This window comes from Oncorhynchus clarkii, chromosome 8, assembly GCF_045791955.1.
Source record: "Oncorhynchus clarkii lewisi isolate Uvic-CL-2024 chromosome 8, UVic_Ocla_1.0, whole genome shotgun sequence".
Classification (NCBI taxonomy): domain Eukaryota; kingdom Metazoa; phylum Chordata; class Actinopteri; order Salmoniformes; family Salmonidae; genus Oncorhynchus; species Oncorhynchus clarkii.
Window position 1 is genome coordinate 16,897,877 of NC_092154.1, and position 21,410 is coordinate 16,919,286.

Here is a 21,410-nt window from a genome sequence, read left to right on the forward strand (position 1 = left end):
GGTTAACAGTGGAGAGAGATCGTTTGTCCCAAATGGCACCCTATTCCCTATATAGTGCACGGCTTTTCACCAGAGTCCTATGGGCCCTGATCAAAAGTAGGGCACTATATAGGGCATAGGCTGCTATTTGGGATGCATATAGAGAACTTACTGTCTCAGCGGGTCTGTCTCCAGACAGAGGTGCGTAGACGATGCGGTACTGCTGCACCTGGCCAGAAGCGGGCTCCCAGCGCACATTCAGGCTGGTGGTAGTGGGGTTGTAGATCTGGATGTTCTTAGGAGGGGTTCGTGGAACTGGGGGTCAAAGAGGGTCAGAGAAAGTCAAGAGAGGGGAGGGCAATTATATACACAACCTCAAAAACACAAAACAACAACTCTGATTTTACTCTACAAACAACAGCTCTGATTTTACTTTACAATAGAAGAGTATCACAAGAAAATGTGAGAATTCAAACAGGATGTATCTCAGTAAAAAAGGGGGAGGGGGGACTCAAATGCTGAGGGAAGTAGTCTCTAGTAACCAAGTGATTTTATAGTGTCTATGTGAAGAGAATGTACAGAGGAGTTGCACCGTTTGGGATTATGCAAAAGCCTCAACTTCACTTTTAAACTAAAACAGATGTGCATATTCTTCTGGCATTCAGCACGTTAGCCCATTAAAGATTAGATGCAGTACGTAGACTCAGACCCAGCCACCTTATTCATAAGTAAAAACATTCCAAATAGAACCTGTTTACCCAACAGTGAGGTTCATTCTATATGAAACACATGCATATGGTGTGTTTAGGAAGACTAGTCTGTCAAACATACAGTATCTTCCGATTTGTACGGACATCAGAGCGCATCAAATATGAGTCAACGATCATAAACCTGTGTCTCTCTCTCAAGACTGACAAGGACTTAGCGAGTATAAAAATAATGCTTGACTCCCATTAAAGAGTCTCTGGAAGCCCCTGTAGAATCATTATGCACCATATGTTCTGTAATACTGATGTGCTCTGCTGGAATCACAGCTTTCCAATTCACTTCACTAGGATGGATTTCTGCTGACTGCACATGGCAAACCATTTGAGCAGAAACAACATCGATGCACACAGCAGGGTATAAAAAAACAGACACAGGCAGGGCAACCTATTATTATTATTATTGTTATTATTAGTAGTAGTAGTATTATTAGTGTTATTATTATTGTTATTATTCTTGTTATTATTAGAGTTATTATTGTTATTATTATTGTTATGGTGAGATAAACTACACCTTTTTTCCATCTAAACTTTATGGGGGAAGGGGGTTGTGCAAATGCTATCTGGTTCAGAGATTTCAATACAACATGTTCTATTTCCACTCAGTTTTGTTAAATGTTGACCTCACCAAAAATGTTTCCCTATGAGGGTATCTATTATTCTGAGACCTATCTACCGGTATCTTGATATCTGAGTTCAAACTTTGGAAAAACCAAACAGGCTCCAAATTTGAAATGCCACTGGATCAAACCAACTGAAAAGAGCACGTCTTTATCCCAATGAAAACAAAATGGATGATTGGAATTTCGTCAGTTGATAACTTACGCGTCTTTCCAGTCTCTGACTGGCGCAGGCCCTCTCCCTCGGGGTAGACAGGGACCACGGTGACAGTGTACAGCGTGTCTGAGAGAAGGTTCCTCAGGATGGTGTTGGTGGTGCCACCAGACACTTGCTCCTGTTCACAGAGAGGTGTTTGAGTTGCATTATCGGTGTTTATACCATCGATTGGTTGAATCCTATAGCACCCATATTAGGAAGTCGTCAGATTTTAGGTATATAAATTCCTAATATGGATGCCGTAGTCGACTCAAATCTGATTGGTCAAGAGATACCCTGTGCAGCATCAGAAGTTAAGGCATGGATAGTTGGTGGTCTTACCATGTCCTCGGCTCCGCCAGAGGCAGGGACGTAGAAGAGGCGGTACTGACGCACGTTGCCTTCCGCTGGCTCCCAGCGCACCTTGAGGGAGCTAGTAGAGGGGTCGGTGACCTGCAGGTTCTTCACCCCACCAAACGCCTCTGACAAGACACAAAACAACAAGTTTAGCATCAAATCACTTATTCTATTTTGTAACTCTTTTTTTTGTCCCTGTATGGTCTGTTTTTTCAGTCATGACGTACTTGTCTTTCCATTTTCAGAATTTCTCTTCCCTTCAATATCGCCGTACATAGGCACCAATGTCACCTTGTACTCTGTGTCTGGCACAAGGTTCCTCAAAACGGTGTTGGTTGACATCCCAGAAACCATAGTCTGAGAAAAAGAGTAATCAGATTAGCAAAAATGTTGAGTAAAAAAACCCTAATAAAGAGGTAGCTTATTCAAGTATTCAACATACATGTTTATAGTGTTCAAAGTGATCAGTTTAGTGAGTCTTCACATATCGCTTCTATACCGTATGAGACAAAGTGTTGTTTTTGTACCTTCAGTTCAGGTCCTCCTGCTAGCGGGGCGTAGATGACAGTGTACTGGCGCACGTCCCCCTCAGCTGGCTCCCAGCGTACCCTCAGGGAGTTGGTTGTGGGGTCAGTCACCTGCAGGTTCTTCACTCCACCCAGAGGCTCTGAGGAAGAAGAAGACGCACATCAACATCATTCCAAGTAAATGTCAACGCTAATGTTCTTAAGCCGTTACTGAGTAAAGTTTAGTCCGATATGGAATCATACAACTGTAATACGGGATATGGAAGCTTGTAGCTGTCAAAAAGCTGTCATTTCAAAATTAAACATTTTGACAGGTATATGCTTCCATTGTATGAGGTTCATGAGCTAAAGTAAGTACTGAAATGCTTTACTCACTTGTCTTTCCCATCTCAGACTGCAGTATGCCCTCCACGTCTGGGTAGACTGGGACAACAGACACATTGTATTGGGTATCAGACTCCAGGTTACGCAGGATAAGGTTGGTGGTGCCCCCTGAGACTTGTTCCTGTTCAGGGCAAAGTGAAGATCAATGTTAGCACTGTATGACAATTACCCAAGTTGATTATAATGTAAACATGACTGGGTTGACAGTAAAAGGGATGGAGAGATGAATAGGATACATACCATTTGCTCCCTCCCATCTGGCTGGGCCACGTAGAAGACCTTGTAGTTGCGCACGTTACCGACAGCTGGGTCCCAGCGAACAGACAGACTGTTGATGGTGGGGTCGATGACCTTCATGTTCTTCACTCCACCCAAAGGATCTGAGGCAGAGGATACAATGTTACAGCATCACACTTACTGTACTGTACGAGCTGCCAATAGCTGAACAAGTAGCAGACACATTTTGTTTTTAAGAAGAAAAACTATGTTTTTATCGTCATATACACCAGATAGGTACAATGACATTTGTTGCTTTACAGGGTCAGCCATAGTAGTAAGGCCCCCATGCGCTAATTATGGATAAGTGCCTTGCTCAAGGGCACATTGACCGATTTTTCACCTTGTCGGCTCAGGTATTCGAACAAGCAACCATTTGGTTACTCTAAGCACTAGGCTACCTGCCACCCTTATCATTTAATTTCACCCTGTCATTTCAACCCACTTGTCTTTCCATTCTGAGACCTAGAGAGACCCTCCATCTCATGGTAGACAGGCACCACTGTCACAGTGTATTCCGTATCTGGATTGAGTTCCTTCAGAACAGTGGTGGTCGTTGTTCCAGACACCTGGTCCTGTTCAAGAAAGAAGAAGATAGAATATCAGTCAGAATCAGAAAGCCATGTTGACTAGCTTCAGGGGAATACACCAGCAGAAAGCCATGTTGACTAGCTTCAGGGAAATACACCAGCAGAAAGCCATGTTGACTAGCTTCAGGGGAATACACCAGCAGAAACCATGTTGACTAGCTTCAGGGGAATACACCAGCAGAAAGCATGTTGACTAGCTTCAGGGGAATACACCAGCAGAAAGCATGTTGACTAGCTTCAGGGGAATACACCAGCAGAAACCATGTTGACTAGCTTCAGGGGAATACACCAGCAGAAAGCATGTTGACTAGCTTCAGGGGAATACACCAGCAGAAACCATGTTGACTAGCTTCAGGGGAATACACCAGCAGAAACCATGTTGAATAGCTTCAGGGGAATACACCAGCAGAAAGCATGTTGACTAGCTTCAGGGGACTACACCAGCAGAAACCATGTTGACTAGCTTCAGGGGAATACACCAGCAGAAACCATGTTGACTAGCTTCAGGGGAATACACCAGCAGAAACCATGTTGACTAGCTTCAGGGGAATACACCAGCAGAAAGTCTTGTTGACTAGCTTCAGGGGAATACACCAGCAGAAACCATTTTGACTAGCTTCAGGGGAATACACCAGCAGAAACCATGTTGACTAGCTTCAGGGGAATACACCAGCAGAAAGCCATGTTGACAAGCTTCAGGGGAATACACCAGCAGAAAGCCTTGTTGACTAGCTTCAGGGGAATACACCAGCAGAAACCATGTTGACTAGCTTCAGGGGAATACACCAGCAGAAACCATGTTGACTAGCTTCAGGGGAATACACCAGCAGAAAGCATGTTGACTAGCTTCAGGGGAATACACCAGCAGAAAGCCATGTTGACTAGCTTCAGGGAAATACACCAGCAGAAACCATGTTGACTAGCTTCAGGGGAATACACCAGCAGAAACCATGTTGACTAGCTTCAGGGGAATACACCAGCAGAAACCATGTTGACTAGCTTCAGGGAAATAAACCAGCAGAAAGTCTTGTTGACTAGCTTCAGGGGAATACACCAGCAGAAAGCCATGTTGACTAGCTTCAGGGGAATACACCAGCAGAAAGCCATGTTGACTAGCTTCAGGGGAATACACCAGCAGAAAGCCATGTTGACTAGCTTCAGGGAAATAAACCAGCAGAAACCATGTTGACTAGCTTCAGGGGAATACACCAGCAGAAACCATGTTGACTAGCTTCAGGGGAATACACCAGCAGAAAGCCATGTTGACAAGCTTCAGGGGAATACACCAGCAGAAACCATGTTGACTAGCTTCAGGGGAATACACCAGCAGAAACCATGTTGACAAGCTTCAGGGAAATAAACCAGCAGAAAGTCTTGTTGACTAGCTTCAGGGGAATACACCAGCAGAAAGTCTTGTTGACTAGCTTCAGGGAAATACACCAGCAGAAACCATGTTGACTAGCTTCAGGGGAATACACCAGCAGAAAGCCATGTTGACTAGCTTCAGGGGAATACACCAGCAGAAACCATGTTGACTAGCTTCAGGGGAATACACCAGCAGAAAGCCATGTTGACTAGGTTCCGGGGAATACACCAGCAGAAAGCCATGTTGACTAGCTTCAGGGGAATACACCAGCAGAAAGTCTTGTTGACTAGCTTCAGGGGAATACACCAGCAGAAAGCCATGTTGACAAGCTTCAGGGAAATACACCAGCAGAAACCATGTTGACTAGCTTCAGGGGAATACACCAGCAGAAACCATGTTGACTAGCTTCAGGGGAATACACCAGCAGAAAGTCTTGTTGACTAGCTTCAGGGGAATACACCAGCAGAAAGCCATGTTGTCTAGCTTCAGGGGAATACACCAGCATAAAGTCTTGTTGACTAGCTTCAGGGGAATACACCAGCAGAAAGCCATGTTGACTAGCTTCAGGGAAATACACCAGCAGAAACCATGTTGACTAGCTTCAGGGGAATACACCAGCAGAAACCATGTTGACTAGCTTCAGGGGAATACACCAGCAGAAACCATGTTGACTAGCTTCAGGGGAATACACCAGCAGAAACCATGTTGACAAGCTTCAGGGGAATACACCAGCAGAAAGCCATGTTGACTAGCTTCAGGGGAATACACTAGCAGAAAGCCATGTTGACTAGCTTCAGGGAAATACACCAGCAGAAACCATGTTGACTAGCTTCAGGGGAATACACCAGCAGAAACCATGTTGACTAGCTTCAGGGGAATACACCAGCAGAAAGTCATGTTGACAAGCTTCAGGGGAATACACCAGCAGAAACCATGTTGACTAGCTTCAGGGGAATACACCAGCAGAAAGCCATGTTGACAAGCTTCAGGGAATACACGAGTCAAGGCTTGTGTCACTTTAAATCAAAGGATGGCCTCATTGTAATGGATTTCACCCTCCACAAGACTCCACTGGAGTAGACCATTCTCAGAGAATTCGGAGGGGTACTATGTTGGTGAGACTACCAAGACGTACCACGTCCTGCTCTCCGCCTGCAGTTGGGATGTAGACAATGATGTACTCGCGCACATTCCCCTCAGCTGCATCCCAGCGCACTTTCAGGGTGCTGGTGGTGGGTTCAATGACCTGCAGGTTCTTCACGAAGCCCAGGGGCTCTGAGCACCAAGAGAAAACAGAGTAGTTTAGCCATCACTTTGATTTGAAAACCATGATATAGATTGTATGTCTGCAGATGAGCTAATATATTCATCTCTTTCACTGTACAATTTTCCAACTGTCCCGATATCTTTCCCAACTGCCCTGTTATCTGGTTTTAATGTCCATTCTAGAATGCACTTCCATACAAGAATAACTTCTGATTGGCTAAAAGGGCATTTTAGATTGGACATTAAAACCAGATAACGTGACAGTTGGTAAAGATATCCGGACAGTTGGGAAAGATAACGGGACAGTTGGAAAAGATATCGGGATACCTTGCAATCATGACGCAATATGCACCTACATATGCAGACTGTGCTTGCTACAAAGTTACAGAAAGATATTGTATTCAACAATGCTGTGGTATAAGTCGTCGTTACTCACTTGTTGTTCCATCTTTGGCCTGGGTCTGCCCATCCCCCTCGGGGTACACTGGCAGAACAGTGACTGTGTACTGTGTGTTAGGTGAGAGGCTCTTCAGAATTGTGGTGGTTGTGCTCTCTGATACTTGCTCCTACAAAGTAGAGCGAGATGGTGTCTCACCAAAAGAAGCTCCAACAGACATACAGGAACACTATGGCTGCCTCCCAAAAGACACCCTATTCCTCACATAGAGCACTACTTCTGACCTAAGCTGGTTAAAAGTAGTGCACTATATAAGGAATAGGGTGCCATTTTGGATGCAGGTGGTATTTCATACACCAGATCCACAAGATAAGGCCCATGTACCACTGTTGTTCTATGGTCTGTAAAACTACATGAACTACAGCTTCTACTGGTCCAGTTCATCTCTCTTCTGTGGAGTTTATTTTGATGGGAGGTTTGATTGAGAGTGAGAGCTATGGCATACACCACACGGAACAGGCCAATTCTACACAGATAAACCAAACAGTGCCTTAGAGGATTTTGTTCCACATAAGCGGCCAAACCAAAAAGTCAATTGCATTATAATTGTGATCACAGAGCTGTTTCACAGACTGTTAGCTCCTACCTGGCCTGAACTCCATCGCCACTAGGCGGCACGACCACTTTGCTGCTCCCTCTCATCATGCTTAGCACAGCAGGCTAACTGCCAACGCTAAGTCCTTAACATTAACTCCTCAACGCTAACTTCTCATGTTGGGCTGACGAAATCCCCACTCCACAAAGTATGGTGATGAAATGAAACAGGATTCTTTCTTCCCACAGGATTGGAAGCCAATGTGTTAGGCTGGCATAAATGTGACATCACGTGTCACTGTTGAGTAATAGGCCTATTGAGGAGCAGTGTGGTTAACAGTACAGTAGAGTACTCACAATGATCTCAAGGCCACCTGCGACGGGAGTGTAGATGACTTTATAGCCCTGCACATTGCCGTCGGCTGCGTCCCAGCTGGCGGTGAGGGTAGTGTGGGTAGGGTTGGTGACCTGCAGATTGGTCACTCCACCCAAAGGCACTGGGGGAAAAAATTCAACAACTTTAAGTGTGGTACTACGATTATGTGATTATTGGGGAAATCAAGTTAACCATTATTTTAGGTTTCTCAGTTTATATTTCCAATGTTCCCAAATCACTTTTCGAGATTGCATATGCTACCACTTCATTTTACATTGCTACTCACGCGTCTTTCCATTCTCAGCCTGACGTTTCCCCTCTCTGACGGGGTAGATAGGTAACACTGATATTGTGTAAGGTGTGTCAGGCTTGAGGTTCCTCAGAACGATGGTGGTGGTGCTTCCAGGTACTTGCTCCTGTTTACAAACAGGTGGAAAGTGATTTGAATTAGATGACTGATTGCAGATGAAATGCTTTATGGAAGTGTATTAGCTTAAGGCTATTTATGAGGTGATAAGGTGAAAGAGACCCACCATTTCCTCTGGTGTTCCTCCAGCCACAGGGACGAAGAAGATCTTGTACTGACGCACGGCTCCGTCCGCTGGGTCCCAGTCCACCTTCAGAGAGGTCATGGTGGGTTCAGTCACCTTCAGGTTCTTCACTCCACCCAACGGTCCTGGTGAGGAAATCAACAAAATATAGAAAACCTGTTCTATGTCCAATGTAACTCTATTATCTTACTGATAATCATCTTACATTGAGAATTCACTGTTTACAGAAGGTTATTGCTATCCACTTTTTTTTTTAAATGGTCGGACAAAGAAAATGTGTTTGTGGCAGCAATGATCTTCCACACTTCCATACCGTACAGACTAAGTTCTTAAAAGGAAAATACAAAAAGTGAATACAAATATACATTATACAGCAGGTACTGATGACAATTTATGAAATTTTGGGAATTTATGCTTGGTCTGGGATCTGAGGTGTACTGCAAACATGGAAGTGCGTATTGGAATGATTGCTTGGATGTCAGCCAGTCTTACTCGTCTTTCCGTTCTCAGACTGCCTCCTGCCCTCTGTCTCTGCGAAGACAGGCACCAGTGAGATAGTGTAGAGGGTGTCTGGAAGGAGGCCTCTCAAGACAGTGCTGGTGGCAGTGGCAGCCACAGTTTCCTAAAGATAACACAAACACAACCAAAATATTAACCTCTGCCCACTCCAAACACACCCACAATTAACTTTATGGCACGCAATGTGGAAACCACACTTTCTACACTGTCAGCTCAGCAGAATCCTACCATGGCCTCAGCAGCTCCACCGGCAGCAGGTACATAGAAGACTTTGTACTCCTTGACTTTCCCTTCGAATGGCTCCCAGCGCACGTTCAGGGTGGTCATGGTGGGGTTGATCACCTGCAGGTTCTTCACTCCACCAAGAGGCCCTGAGGTAGAAGACACATCAACATCATTCCAAGTAAATGCCGTCAATATCCTCAAGCCGTTACAGAGTGGAATTGATTCAATATGAATGTATATAGCTTTTTTACAAATTCACTTTTGACAGCTATACCAAAGAAGACTTAAATATGGGGCTGTCACTTTTCACTGAATGAACTTGGTATCGCATGGAATTACAATCCACTAATGAAGAGCTATCCTCACTATTGACGATTCTCTGAAATGATCCATTTCTCGGCCCCTCATCCCAATGTCAGACTTTCTTACTTGTCTTTCCGTTCTCAGACATTTTCTTGCCGTCTCCCACGTCGTAGACAGGCACCACTGAAACGGTGTAGATGGTGTTGGGTGTGAGGCCCTTCAGGACTGTGTTGGTCCCAGCCACAGTCTCCTTACATTACACATACATAATACAATTATTAACGCCTGCCCACACCCAACTTAACAATAACTAATGATACAAATCACAAAATATGACAAGCAACTATATTCCGTCAAATAGGTACTCATACCCTTGAAAGTAACCACACTTTCTACAGTGTCAATTACCAGTCCTACCATGCTCTCAGCTCCACCGGCAGCAGGTACATAGATGACTTTGTACTCTTTGACTTTCCCCTCGGCCGCCTCCCATTTCACGTTCAATGTGACCATGGTGGGGTTGGTCACCTGCAGGTTCTTCACTCCACCAAGAGACTCTAGATACACCAACCAGGGATTCAATAATATAACTTCATACTGATTGATAGTACTTATTAAAGTAATATCTTAAAGTGCTAAATAAATTACTATATTATCTTATGTTAACTTCTCTTATCTTAGTTTGTATGATGTTCAAATACAGCAATAAAGAGTTATCCTCTCCATTGATGAAACTAATGTCTTTTAAGACGGCCATTACTCAGTCCCTGAAACTTTATACTGATTGAACTTAGCATTGCTAGGAGTCTGTATGAAGTTTAAATACAGACTTAATGGAGAGGTATCCTCTGCATTGATGGTTATTTATGGATTTATGGATTTATTTCATAAATCAGCTTCTTAGAAGGCCATTATCAGTCCCTGAAAAGATCACTTAATAAGTGATCTTTAGAAGATCTTTAAAGATCTTTAGACTTAGATTGCAGACAGTCTTACTTGTCTTTCCATTTTCAGACTGTTTCTGTCCATCTCCCACTTCGTAGACCGGCACCAGTGAGACAGTGTAGAGGGTGTCTGGAAGGAGGCCTTTCAGAACAGTAGTGGTGGTAGTGGCAGCTACAGTCTCCTTTACATTACACAAAGACATCACACCTATAAACGTCTGCCTACTACCAACTCTGTTTGACTGAAGATAGTTGTTTGTCATATTTTGTGATTCATAAAACAAACAACTTCAAACAATACATGAATATGCTATTTCTCATTTAATTTTGAGATGTGAACTGTTGGAATATTTTTTTTACACAGTCAGCCAACAGAAAGCTGAGAGACTTCCTGCCAGTCCTACCATGCTCTCAGCTCCACCGGCAGCAGGTACATAGATGACTTTGTATTCTTTCACTTTTCCCTCGGCCGCCTGCCATTTCACGTTCAGGGTGGTCATGGTGGGGTTGGTAACCTGCAGGTTCTTCACTCCACCAAGAGACTCTAGATACACCAACCAGGGATTCAATAATATAACTTCATACTGATTGATAGTACTTATTAAAGTAATATCTTAAAGTGCTAAATAAATTACTATATTATCTTATGTTAACTTCTCTTATCTTAGTTTGTATGATGTTCAAATACAGCAATAAAGAGTTATCCTCTCCATTGATGAAACTAACGTCTTTTAAGACGGCCATTACTCAGTCCCTGAAACTTTATACTGATTGAACTTAGCATTGCTAGGAGTCTGTATGAAGTTTAAATACAGACTTAATGGAGAGGTATCCTCTGCATTGATGGTTATTTATAGATTTATGGATTTATTTCATAAATCATCTTCTTAGAAGGCCATTATCAGTCCCTGAAAAGATCACTTAATAAGTGATCTTTAGAAGATCTTTAAAGATCTTTAGACTTAGATTGCAGACAGTCTTACTTGTCTTTCCATTTTCAGACTGTTTCTGTCCATCTCCCACTTCGTAGACCGGCACCAGTGAGACAGTGTAGAGGGTGTCTGGAAGGAGGCCTTTCAGAACAGTAGTGGTGGTAGTGGCAGCTACAGTCTCCTTTACATTACACAAAGACATCACACCTATAAACGTCTGCCTACTACCAACTCTGTTCGACTGAAGATAGTTGTTTGTCATATTTTGTGATTCATAAAACAAACAACTTCAAACAATACATGAATATGCTATTTTTCATTTAATTTTGAGATGTGAACTGTTGGAATATTTTTTTTACACAGTCAGCCAACAGAAAGCTGAGAGACTTCCTGCCAGTCCTACCATGCTCTCAGCTCCACCGGCAGCAGGTACATAGATGACTTTGTATTCTTTCACTTTTCCCTCGGCTGCCTGCCATTTCACGTTCAGGGTGGTCATGGTGGGGTTGGTCACCTGCAGGTTCTTCACTCCACCCAGAGGCTCTGGATTAAACCATAAAGTGCTTTAATATGGTGTTTTAAACATTTTACTTTATATTGAGTGAACTGAAATCAAAATACTTCACAAAAGAGTTATCTGCTTCATTGAATGTACTCTAAAATGATACATCTATTAACACTTCTTATGGCTGGGGGCAGTATTGAGTAGCTTGGATGAATAAGGTGCCCAGAGTTAACTGCCTGCTACTCAGTCCCAGTTGCTAATATATGCATATTATTAGTATATTTGGATAGAAAACATTCTGAAGTTTCTAAAACTGTTTGAATGATCTGTGAGTCTGTGAGTATAACAATATGACGTTTTCGTCTTTTGAGCTTCTAGTCGTGAAATCTATGCAGCCTACTCAATCACTTTTTATAGCTACTGTTTATAGGCCTCCTGGGTCATATACAGCGTTCCTCATTGAGTTCCCTGAATTCCTATCGGACCTTGTAGTCATAGCAGATAATATTCTAAATTTGGTGACTTTAATATTCACATGGAAAAGTCCACAGACCCACTCCAAAAGGATTTCGGAGCCATCATCAACTCAGTGGGTTTTGTCTAACATGTCTCTGGACCTACTCACTGTCACAGTCATACTCTGGACCTAATTTTGTCCTATGGAATAAATGTTGTGGATCTTAATGTTTTTCCTCATAATCCTGGACTATCGGACCACCATTTTATTATGTTTGCAATTGCAACAAATAATCTGCTCAGACCCCAACCAAGGAGCATCAAAAGTCATGCTATAAATTCACAGACAACACAAAGATTCCTTGATGCCCTTCCAGACTCTATCTGTCTACCCAAGGACGTCAGAGGACAAAAACCAGTTAACCACCTAACTGAGGAACTCAATTTAACCTTGAGCAATACCCTAGATGCAGTTGCACCCCTAAAAACGATTATCGTAAGAAACTAGCTCCCTGGTATACAGAAAATAACCGAGCTCTGAAGCAAGCTTCCAGAAAATTGGAACAGAAATGGCGCCACACCAAACTGGAAGTCTTCCGACTAGCTTGGAAGGACAGTACCGTGCAGTATCGAAGAGCCCTCACTGCTGCTCAATCATCCAATTTTTCCAACTTAATTGAGGAAAATAAGAACAATCCAAAATGTATTTTTGATACTGTCGCAAAGCTAACTAAAAAGCAGCATTCACCAAGTGAGGATGGCTTTCACTTCAGCAGTAATAAATTCATGAACTTCTTTGAGGAAAAGATCATGATCATTAGAAAGAAAATTACGGACTCCTCTTTAAATCTGCGTAATCCTTCAAAGCTCAGTTGTCCTGAGTCTGCACAACACTGCCAGGACCTAGGATCAAGAGAGACACTCAAGTGTTTTAGTACTATATCTCTTGACACAATGATGAAAATAATCATGGCCTCTAAACCTACAAGCTGCATACTGGACCCTATTCCAACTAAACTAGTGAAAGAGCTGCTTCCTGTGCTTGGCCCTCCTATGTTGAACATAATAAACGTCTCTCTATCCACCGGATGTTTACCAAACTCACTAAAAGTGGCAGTAATAAAGCCTCTCTTGAAAAAGCCAAACCTTGACCCAGAAAATATAAAAAACTATCGGCCTATATCGAATCTTCCATTCCTCTCATAAACTCGGACAAAACAGAGATGCCCGTTCTAGGTCCCAAGAAACAAAGAGATCTTCTGTTGAATCTGACAATTAATCTTAATGGTTGTACAGTTGTCTCAAATAAAACTGTGAAGGACCTCGGCGTTACTCTGGACCCTGATCTCTCTTTTGACGAACATATCAAGACTGTTTCAAGGACAGCTTTTTTCCATCTACGTAACATTGCAAAAATCAGAACATTTCTGCCCAAAAATGATGAAGAAAAATTAATCCATGCTTTTGTTACTTCTAGGTTGGACTACTGCAATGCTCTACTTTCCGGCTGCCCGGATAAAGCACTAAATAAACTTCAGTTAGTGCTAAATACGGCTGCTATAATCCTGACTAGAACCAAAAAATGTGATCATATTACTCCAGTGCTAGCCTCCCTACACTGGCTTCCTGTCAAGGCAAGGGCTGATATCAAGGTTTTACTGCTAACCTACAAAGCATTCCATGGGCTTGCTCCTACCTATCTCTCTGATTTGGTCCTGCCGTACATACCTACACGTACGCTATGGTCACAAGACGCAGGCCTCCTAATTGTCCCTAGAATTTCTAACAGCTGGAGGCAGGGCTTTCTCCTATAGAGCTCCATTTTTATGGAATGGTCTGCCTACCCATGTGAGAGACGCAAACTCTGTCTCAACCTTTAAGTCTTTACTGAAGACTAATCTCTTCAGTGGGTCATATGATTGAGTGCAGTCTGGCCCAGGAGTGTGAAGGTGAACGGAAAGGCTCTGGAGCAACGAACCACCCTTGCTGTCTCTGCCTGGCCGGTTCCCCTCTTTCCACTGGGATTCTCTGCCTCTAACCCTATTACAGGGGCTGAGTCACTGGCTTTCTGGTGCTCTTTCATGCCGCCCCTTGGAGGGGTTCGTCACTTGAGTGGGTTGAGTCACTGATGTGATCTTCCTGTCTGGGTTGGCGCCCCCCCTTGGGTTGTGTCGTGGCAGAGATCTTTGTGGGCTATACTCGGCCTTGTCTCAGGATGGTAAGTTGGTGGTTGAAGATATCCCTTTAGTGGTGTGGGGGCTGTGCTTTGGCAAAGTGGGTGGGGTTATATCCTTCCTGTTTGGCCCTGTCCGGGGGTATCATCGGATGGGGCCACAGTGTCTCCTGACCCCTTCTGCCTCAGCCTCCAGTATTTATGCTGCAGTAGTTTATGTGTCGGGGGGATAGGGTCAGTTTGTTATATCTGGAGTACTTCTCCTGTCTTATCTGGTGTCCTGTGTGAATTTAAGTATGCTCTCTCTAATTCTCTCTTTCTTTCTCTCTCTCGGAGGACCTGAGCCCTCAGGACTACCTGGCATGATGACTCCTTGCTGTCCCCAGTCCACCTGGCCGTGCTGCTGCTCCAGTTTTAACTGTTCTGCCTGCGGCTATGGAATCCTGACCTGTTCACCGGACGTGCTACCTGTCCCAGACCTATTATTTGACCCTGCTGGTCATTTATGAACATTTGAACATCTTGGCCATGTTCTGTTATAATCTCCACCCGGCACAGCCAGAAGAGGACTGACCACCCCTCATAGCCTGGTTCCTCTCTAGGTTTTTTCCTAGGTTTTGGCTTTTCTAGGGAGTTTTTCCTAGCCAACGTGCTTCAACACCTGCATTGCTTGCTTTTGGGGGTTTTAGGCTGGGTTTCTGTACAGCACTTTGAGATATCAGCTGATGTACGAGGGGCTATATAAATACATTTGATTTGATTTAATATGGCAGGCAAAAACCTGAGAAAAAAATCCAACCAGGAAGTGGGAAATCTGAGGTTGGTATTTTTTCAACTCATTCCCTATTGAAGATACAGTGGGATATTGGTCATGTTGCACTTCCTAAGGCTTCCACTAGATATCAACCGTCTTTAGAAACTTGTTTGAGGCTTCTACTGTAAAGGAGGGGCTCTTTGAGTCAGTGGTCTGGCAGAGTGCCACAAGCTCGTGACGCTCGTTCATGTGAGAGGTAGCTCGCGTTCCATTGCTTTTCTACAGACAAAGGCATTCTCCGGTTGAAACATTATTGAAGATTTATGTTAAAAATATCCTAAAGATTGATTCTATACATTGTTTGACATGTTTCTACGGACTGTAACAGAACTTTTTGACATTTCGTCTGCTCCTAGTGAGTTTGGATTTGTTTACAAAACGCGCTAACAAAAGTAGCTATTTGGACATAAATGATGGACATTATCGAACAAATCAAACATTTATTGTGGAACTGGGATTTCTGGAAGTACATTCTGATGAAGATTATCAAAGGTAAGTGAATATTAATAATGTTATTTCTGACTTCTGTTGACTGCACAATATGGTGGATATCTTTTTGGCTTGTTTGGTCTCCGAGCACCGTACTCAGATTATTGCATGGTTTGCTTTTTCTGTAAAGCTTTTTTGAAATCTGACACAGTGGTTGCATTAAGGATAAGTGTATCTAAAGTTCCATGCATAACACTTGTATTTTCATCAACATTTATTATGAGAATTTCTGTAAATTGATGTGGCTCTCTGCAAAATCACCGGATGTTTTTGGAACTACTGAGCATAACGCATCAATGTATACTGAGATTTTTTAAAATATCAATATGAACTTTATCGAACAAAACATACATGTATTGTGTAACATGAAGTCCTATGAGTGTCATCTGATGAAGATCATCAAAGGTTAGTGATTAATTTTATCTCTATTTCTGATTTTTGTGACTCCTCTCTCTGGCTGGAAAAATGGCTGTGTTTTTCTGTGACTTGGCTCTGACCTAACATAATCGTTTGTGGTGCTTTCGCCGTAAAGCCTATTTGAAATCGGACACTGTGGTGGGATTAACAAGAAGTGTGAAATACTTCTATGTTTGAGGAATTCTAATTATGGGATTTCTGTTGTTTTGAATTTGGCGCCCTGCACTTTCACTGGCTGTTGTCATATCGATCCCGTTAGCGGGATCTCAGCCCTAAGAAGTTGTTTAAGAGAATGTTGTAGGTGGTTTCTGGCCTTTTACAGGTCTGGTGGTTCCAGGTCCACTTACTGGTCTTTCCTTGGCCTGAGATGTCTTTGGCCTCTCCGCTGGGGTAGATAGCTGCCACGGTGACAGAGTAGGGAGTGTCAGGCGTCAGCTTCTGGAGGATTACACTGTTCTTCTTTCCTCCCACCTGGGTCTGTTTGGGGGACAACAACAAAGTCAGAGTCTTTTCTTTGTCTGTGAGAGGAAAAGTGAAGTGAGAACATCTCACATCGATGTTAAAACAGTAATTTATTAGAACAGGGTGACAGATGGATGGCAAGCTAAACTCTTTTAATGGTTAGGGCTGTCCTCTTTCCGAAGACGTGGATGTCGATAAAGGCAGCCCTCCTCACCTCTCTGATTCAGAGGGGTTGGGTTAAATGCGGAAGACACATTTCAGTTGAATTCATTGAGTTGTACAACTGACTAGGTATCCCCATTCCCCTTTCCTCGGCTCAGAGACAAAAAGCCCTGAAGTTCATTAGCTCACCACTGGGCACAAACTGGTGAAATCAACATTTTTCAACGTAATTTGTCACTTTATTGTATTGTGGAATCTACAAGGAAAATACATTTGCATTTGAAATTAGTAATCAAACTGTTGTTTTGAGGGTGAAATTTCAACCACAGGATTATGTCATCATGGTAACCAATTTTCAACATTGACAAACCTTGTATAAAATATGTTGAATTTGTCACTTTGAAACAACGTCAGATCTTCAACGTATAAGAAAAAAAAACGAAAGACTGAGCAGCACCTCCTACTGGAGAATGTATCTATCTACAGCTACACTTCAGTCTCCCATCCAGGGTTTTAAAACAAGCCCAGCCCTGCTGAGCTATGATATTTGTCACAGACTGTTTCCAATGTGCTATCTTGAGAATGACCATTGACAATTCTCAACATAATAGATTCACTGTTGCTATCAAAGTCATTTCCAAAGGGTAGATCTAACAGAGCAAATTAAATGTAATCATACTTTATCAATCATGTATCATCAATGATGCTATTTAAGCCTACAATATATAGCATTTGGACAGTCATCAACAGCTATTGTGTAAATTCAACCATGGATTCAACTAAAAATAGACAATACTGTACATACAGGACTAGGGTTTAAATCTTTGGTAAATGTAGTTTTAAAAAACATGTTGGATTCATGTCTCCATCTAAGAAAAACTAATCTAAATTATTAAAGAATTACTAAATTAAGTCAAACTGTATTTAAAGTGCATTTAAAGTTTGATTTGATTGAGTCCTACTAATTGAGTTCTCCTTCAAAATGGTTGCTAAAAAAAATGGAGATGTCATCAATGGCATCTAAACAATTAACTCCATTAAAAATGCAAAGCATTAACACATTATTAACATGATAACTTTGACGGTCCTAATAAAAAAATATATCTAACATTGTATTCCCATTGGAATTTGGTTATACTTTTAGATGGTTGAAAGCATAGTGATAAAACATTGAGTATTCAACAAACTATTGACTGTCTTTTTGAGTAGGTGAAAAGAGGTTGTAATCTCATTGATTAACATATCAACCAAATATTACCCAATTGGGGTGGTTGGGGCCAAGCAGAGTTCTTCTACACTGTCACAGGGAAGCCATCCAAACATGACCAATGTAAACTCCAAAGCTCTTACATCAATTTGGACTTTTACGAGGCTGTGGAGTACGAACACGGTTTCTCCCCGAGCCCAGGGAACTCTCTAACTCTCTCATCAGCCAATGCCTTTCCCCTCCTTTCAGTCTAGCAGAAACAAAAGCGGGGTTCCCCAAGGATGAATTATTTACCCATTTGTGTGAACAGAGTTGCTCATTCAAACACCTTATAAGAAAGAACAATTGCCTTTCTTTCACTACTGTGTTCATAAACTAGTAGTGTATAAAGGGAAGATTCATTGATCTTGAGGGACACTAGACATCATGGAAGAACAATTTCATAATACTACAAGCCAATATTTTAAATGTATCCTGTCATTTAATGGGAACTACAGATGTAGGATCTTAATTTGAGCACTTTTTTGATGCTGAGAATTTTCCTGCACCGCAGGAAATGCAGATGAGCTTTGTGATTTCCATAAATTCACAGAAAACTCGCACTAACACACGGTTATATTAACAGTATTGCACTTTTCATTTAACCACATTTTTTTCTAGCTAATAGCCTAACCACCGTACAAGCAACATTATGGACTAAAAGGTTAAATAAGATTTAAAATAATCTTGCAGCGACAATACTGATCAAATTAAGATCCTACAACTGTACAGTAAGCAACATCTACCAATGGCATGAAACGTTATAGCCACGGAATGGACAACATACAATACATTTTCCATTGTATTCGCTTGTCTGACATATTAATTTAGCAGATCACCTAGACTACACATCCACTTTTTGTATTTCGACATCACTAAACCATTATATAAGAGACAGGTAGTGGTGGAAAAAGTACCCAATTGTCATACTTGAGTAAAAGTAAAGATACTTCAGAGAAATGACTCAGATAAAAGTGAAAGTAACACAGTAAAATCCTACTTGAGTACAAGTCTAAAAGTATTTGATATTTAAATATAATTAAGTATTAAAAGTAAATGTAATCGCAAACATTTACTTAAGTATCAAAAGTAAAAGTATAAATAATTTTAAATTCCTTATATTACGCAATACAGGCGGCAGCATTATTATTATTATTTAAGGATAGCCAGAGGCACTCCAACACTCAGACATCATTCACAAACAAAGCATTTGTGTTTAGTGAGTCCGCCAGATCAGAGGTACTGTAGTAGGGATGACCAGGGATGTTCATTTGATAAGTGCGTGAATTAGACAATTTTCCTGTCCTGCTAAGCATAAAAAATTTAACAAGTACTTTTGGGTATGTATGGAGTAAAAAGTACATTATTTTCTTTAGGAATCCAGTGAAGTAAAAGTACAAGTTTTCAAAAATATAAATTATAAAGTAAAGTACAGACACCCCCAAAAATTACTTAAGTAGCACTTTAAAGTATTTGTACTTAAGTACTTTATACCACTGGAGACAGGCACTTGAGGGTCCCACGTGTGAATGTCATGCCTGGCTTATATGGCTTATGTTAAATCAACACGTCTGCAGACCACAACATCCCAACAGCAGTATGTCTCCATACTGTTTTAAGTGGACAGCGATACTATAATATAATTCCAATGATGTGCTATGATGGGATTAGATAGACATGTAACAGCTCTGTCCGATGGTGTCATGTTGAAATCATAGTTTAGAGAACTGATACAATGTTTGGGGTACCCTGTCATAACTTCTCAGACACTTAAAACATTTTAAACTAACCAAATTATTTTCATATAAGCGCATCGTCAACCGAAAAACCAAAAAAAGTATTTCCTAACATTTTCCGTAGCAGGTCACAATTAAGTTATCAGTTAAGAATGTGGTCTTGGCTGCTAGATACAGACCTCCTTTAAGTACACAAACAGACTGGATAGGAGGACCATGTCATAATTCTAACGTCAAACTAACAATGTGGAGAAAGACAAAATAGCGGGGAGGACACCAATTGTACTTAAGTATTTCTAAATTGGTTTATTGTAATTTAAATCCCAAGAGGAAAGGGATTTCATATTACAATAAACCAATTTAGAAATGCTTAAGTATTTTTATGAGAACGGAATTAGCCATTTGACTTTAAAGGTTCAATGCAGACATTTTTATCTCAATATCAAATCCTTTCTGGGTAACAATTAAGTACCTTACTGTGATTGTTTTCAATTAAAATGGTAAAAAAATGTACATAAATATCTTCTTAGCAAAAAGCTATTTCTCAAGCTAGAATTTTGCTAGGATTGTCTGGGAGTGGTCTGAGTGGGGAGGGGAAAACTAAAAACTAGCTGTTATTGGCAGAGACTATTAATTCATTTACCACCTCGTGATTTCACCAGGCAGGCCAAAACTCCATCCCACCAGAACAGGCTGGCATATCATGCAGACTTTTCAAACTGCTCTTACACTAAAAGGCCATTATATAAAAAAACACAGGAAAATCACGTTTTTTACTGCACTGGGAAGTACTTATGGTTTCATCATTGGGGTGAAACTAGCTCCGGCACGTTGGAGAAAACCTCACACAGATACTGACGCATCACACTGATAACAACTAACGTCACCACTCAGTTACAGACTAGAGAGCAAGAACCACTTCCTCTATATTATAGGTAAGTGAACTGAGATATGTCATACCAAGAGGGCATAGGATTTAGAAGTTAGTTCTGGGTAGACACTACTTATCAGTTATTCACAATACACTCATAGTCATTGCAAAACAGTCTGGGAATTGTTAACAGATTACTGCTTTCAAGAAACTGCTGGAGGGTGTGTGTCGTACTTACCGAGAGAGCTTTTCCTCCAGCCACAGGTTGGAAAGAGATCTTGTAGTTCTGAACAGGGCCTGGGGCGTGGTCCCACTTCACTGTCAGAGTGACCGTGGTCGCATTGAACACCTGCAGGTTCTGCGGAGGTCCAGTGGGAGCTAGGAACACATTACAATCAATACACTGACCCAAGACAGTGGAGGTTTATATAAAATAGCTGCAGGAAACATTAGGCAGCCTTTACCAATCCACAATCACATGGTGGTCAGGAAGCTGGATGAAACGATGATGATGAGGATAGGGGGTGAGGTGATGAGAACACATGATTTGGTGATGAAGTACATGTAAACGACATGATGGAGAGTGAAGCAGCCAGTAAGGTTACTATACTATATGACACATGCATTTCCAATGATGGGGACATTGATGGGGAATGACATTGTGACATGATGATGATTGACATTAACGACAAGAGGAATGACAATGTTATGACATGAAAAACAACATTCATTTAATGACACGAGGAATGATATTATGACAAATGGTTGACAATTAGGTGTCTGTTGTGGAACGTCCGGCCGCTGCCGGGTCAGTAGTCACACTTTTGCATTTGCAGCTCTTTCAAGGCACAGAAATGCACATGCAGATGTATTTTATAAAAGTGTGTTTTCCATCAACAACACTTTAATTATC

The 21,410-nt window shown here is 41.8% G+C and overlaps 1 protein-coding gene across 7 annotated transcripts in view; it reads right to left on the reverse strand.

The window, feature by feature from the left end:
* The window catches only part of LOC139415024 (collagen alpha-1(XII) chain-like), a 105,193-nt gene that overhangs the window by 29,953 nt on the left and 53,830 nt on the right, over positions 1-21,410 (reverse strand). For 3 of the 7 annotated variants that reach the window (XM_071162767.1, XM_071162766.1, XM_071162764.1), the window contains 23 exons: positions 20,736-20,875; positions 16,368-16,497; positions 11,570-11,709; positions 11,218-11,347; positions 10,639-10,778; positions 10,287-10,416; positions 9,708-9,847; positions 9,417-9,540; positions 8,991-9,133; positions 8,736-8,865; positions 8,226-8,368; positions 7,979-8,108; positions 7,674-7,813; positions 6,762-6,891; positions 6,195-6,334; positions 3,549-3,678; positions 3,068-3,207; positions 2,819-2,948; positions 2,444-2,583; positions 2,144-2,273; positions 1,902-2,041; positions 1,569-1,698; positions 152-294 (listed from right to left, as the gene is read on the reverse strand). In XM_071162767.1, the coding sequence (XP_071018868.1) occupies positions 152-294; positions 1,569-1,698; positions 1,902-2,041; positions 2,144-2,273; positions 2,444-2,583; positions 2,819-2,948; positions 3,068-3,207; positions 3,549-3,678; positions 6,195-6,334; positions 6,762-6,891; positions 7,674-7,813; positions 7,979-8,108; positions 8,226-8,368; positions 8,736-8,865; positions 8,991-9,133; positions 9,417-9,540; positions 9,708-9,847; positions 10,287-10,416; positions 10,639-10,778; positions 11,218-11,347; positions 11,570-11,709; positions 16,368-16,497; positions 20,736-20,875 (3,113 nt within the window). The remainder of the gene's footprint in view (positions 1-151; positions 295-1,568; positions 1,699-1,901; positions 2,042-2,143; positions 2,274-2,443; positions 2,584-2,818; positions 2,949-3,067; positions 3,208-3,548; positions 3,679-6,194; positions 6,335-6,761; positions 6,892-7,673; positions 7,814-7,978; positions 8,109-8,225; positions 8,369-8,735; positions 8,866-8,990; positions 9,134-9,416; positions 9,541-9,707; positions 9,848-10,286; positions 10,417-10,638; positions 10,779-11,217; positions 11,348-11,569; positions 11,710-16,367; positions 16,498-20,735; positions 20,876-21,410) is intronic. The other 4 variants (XM_071162770.1, XM_071162769.1, XM_071162768.1 and 1 more) reach the window with 2 other exon arrangements.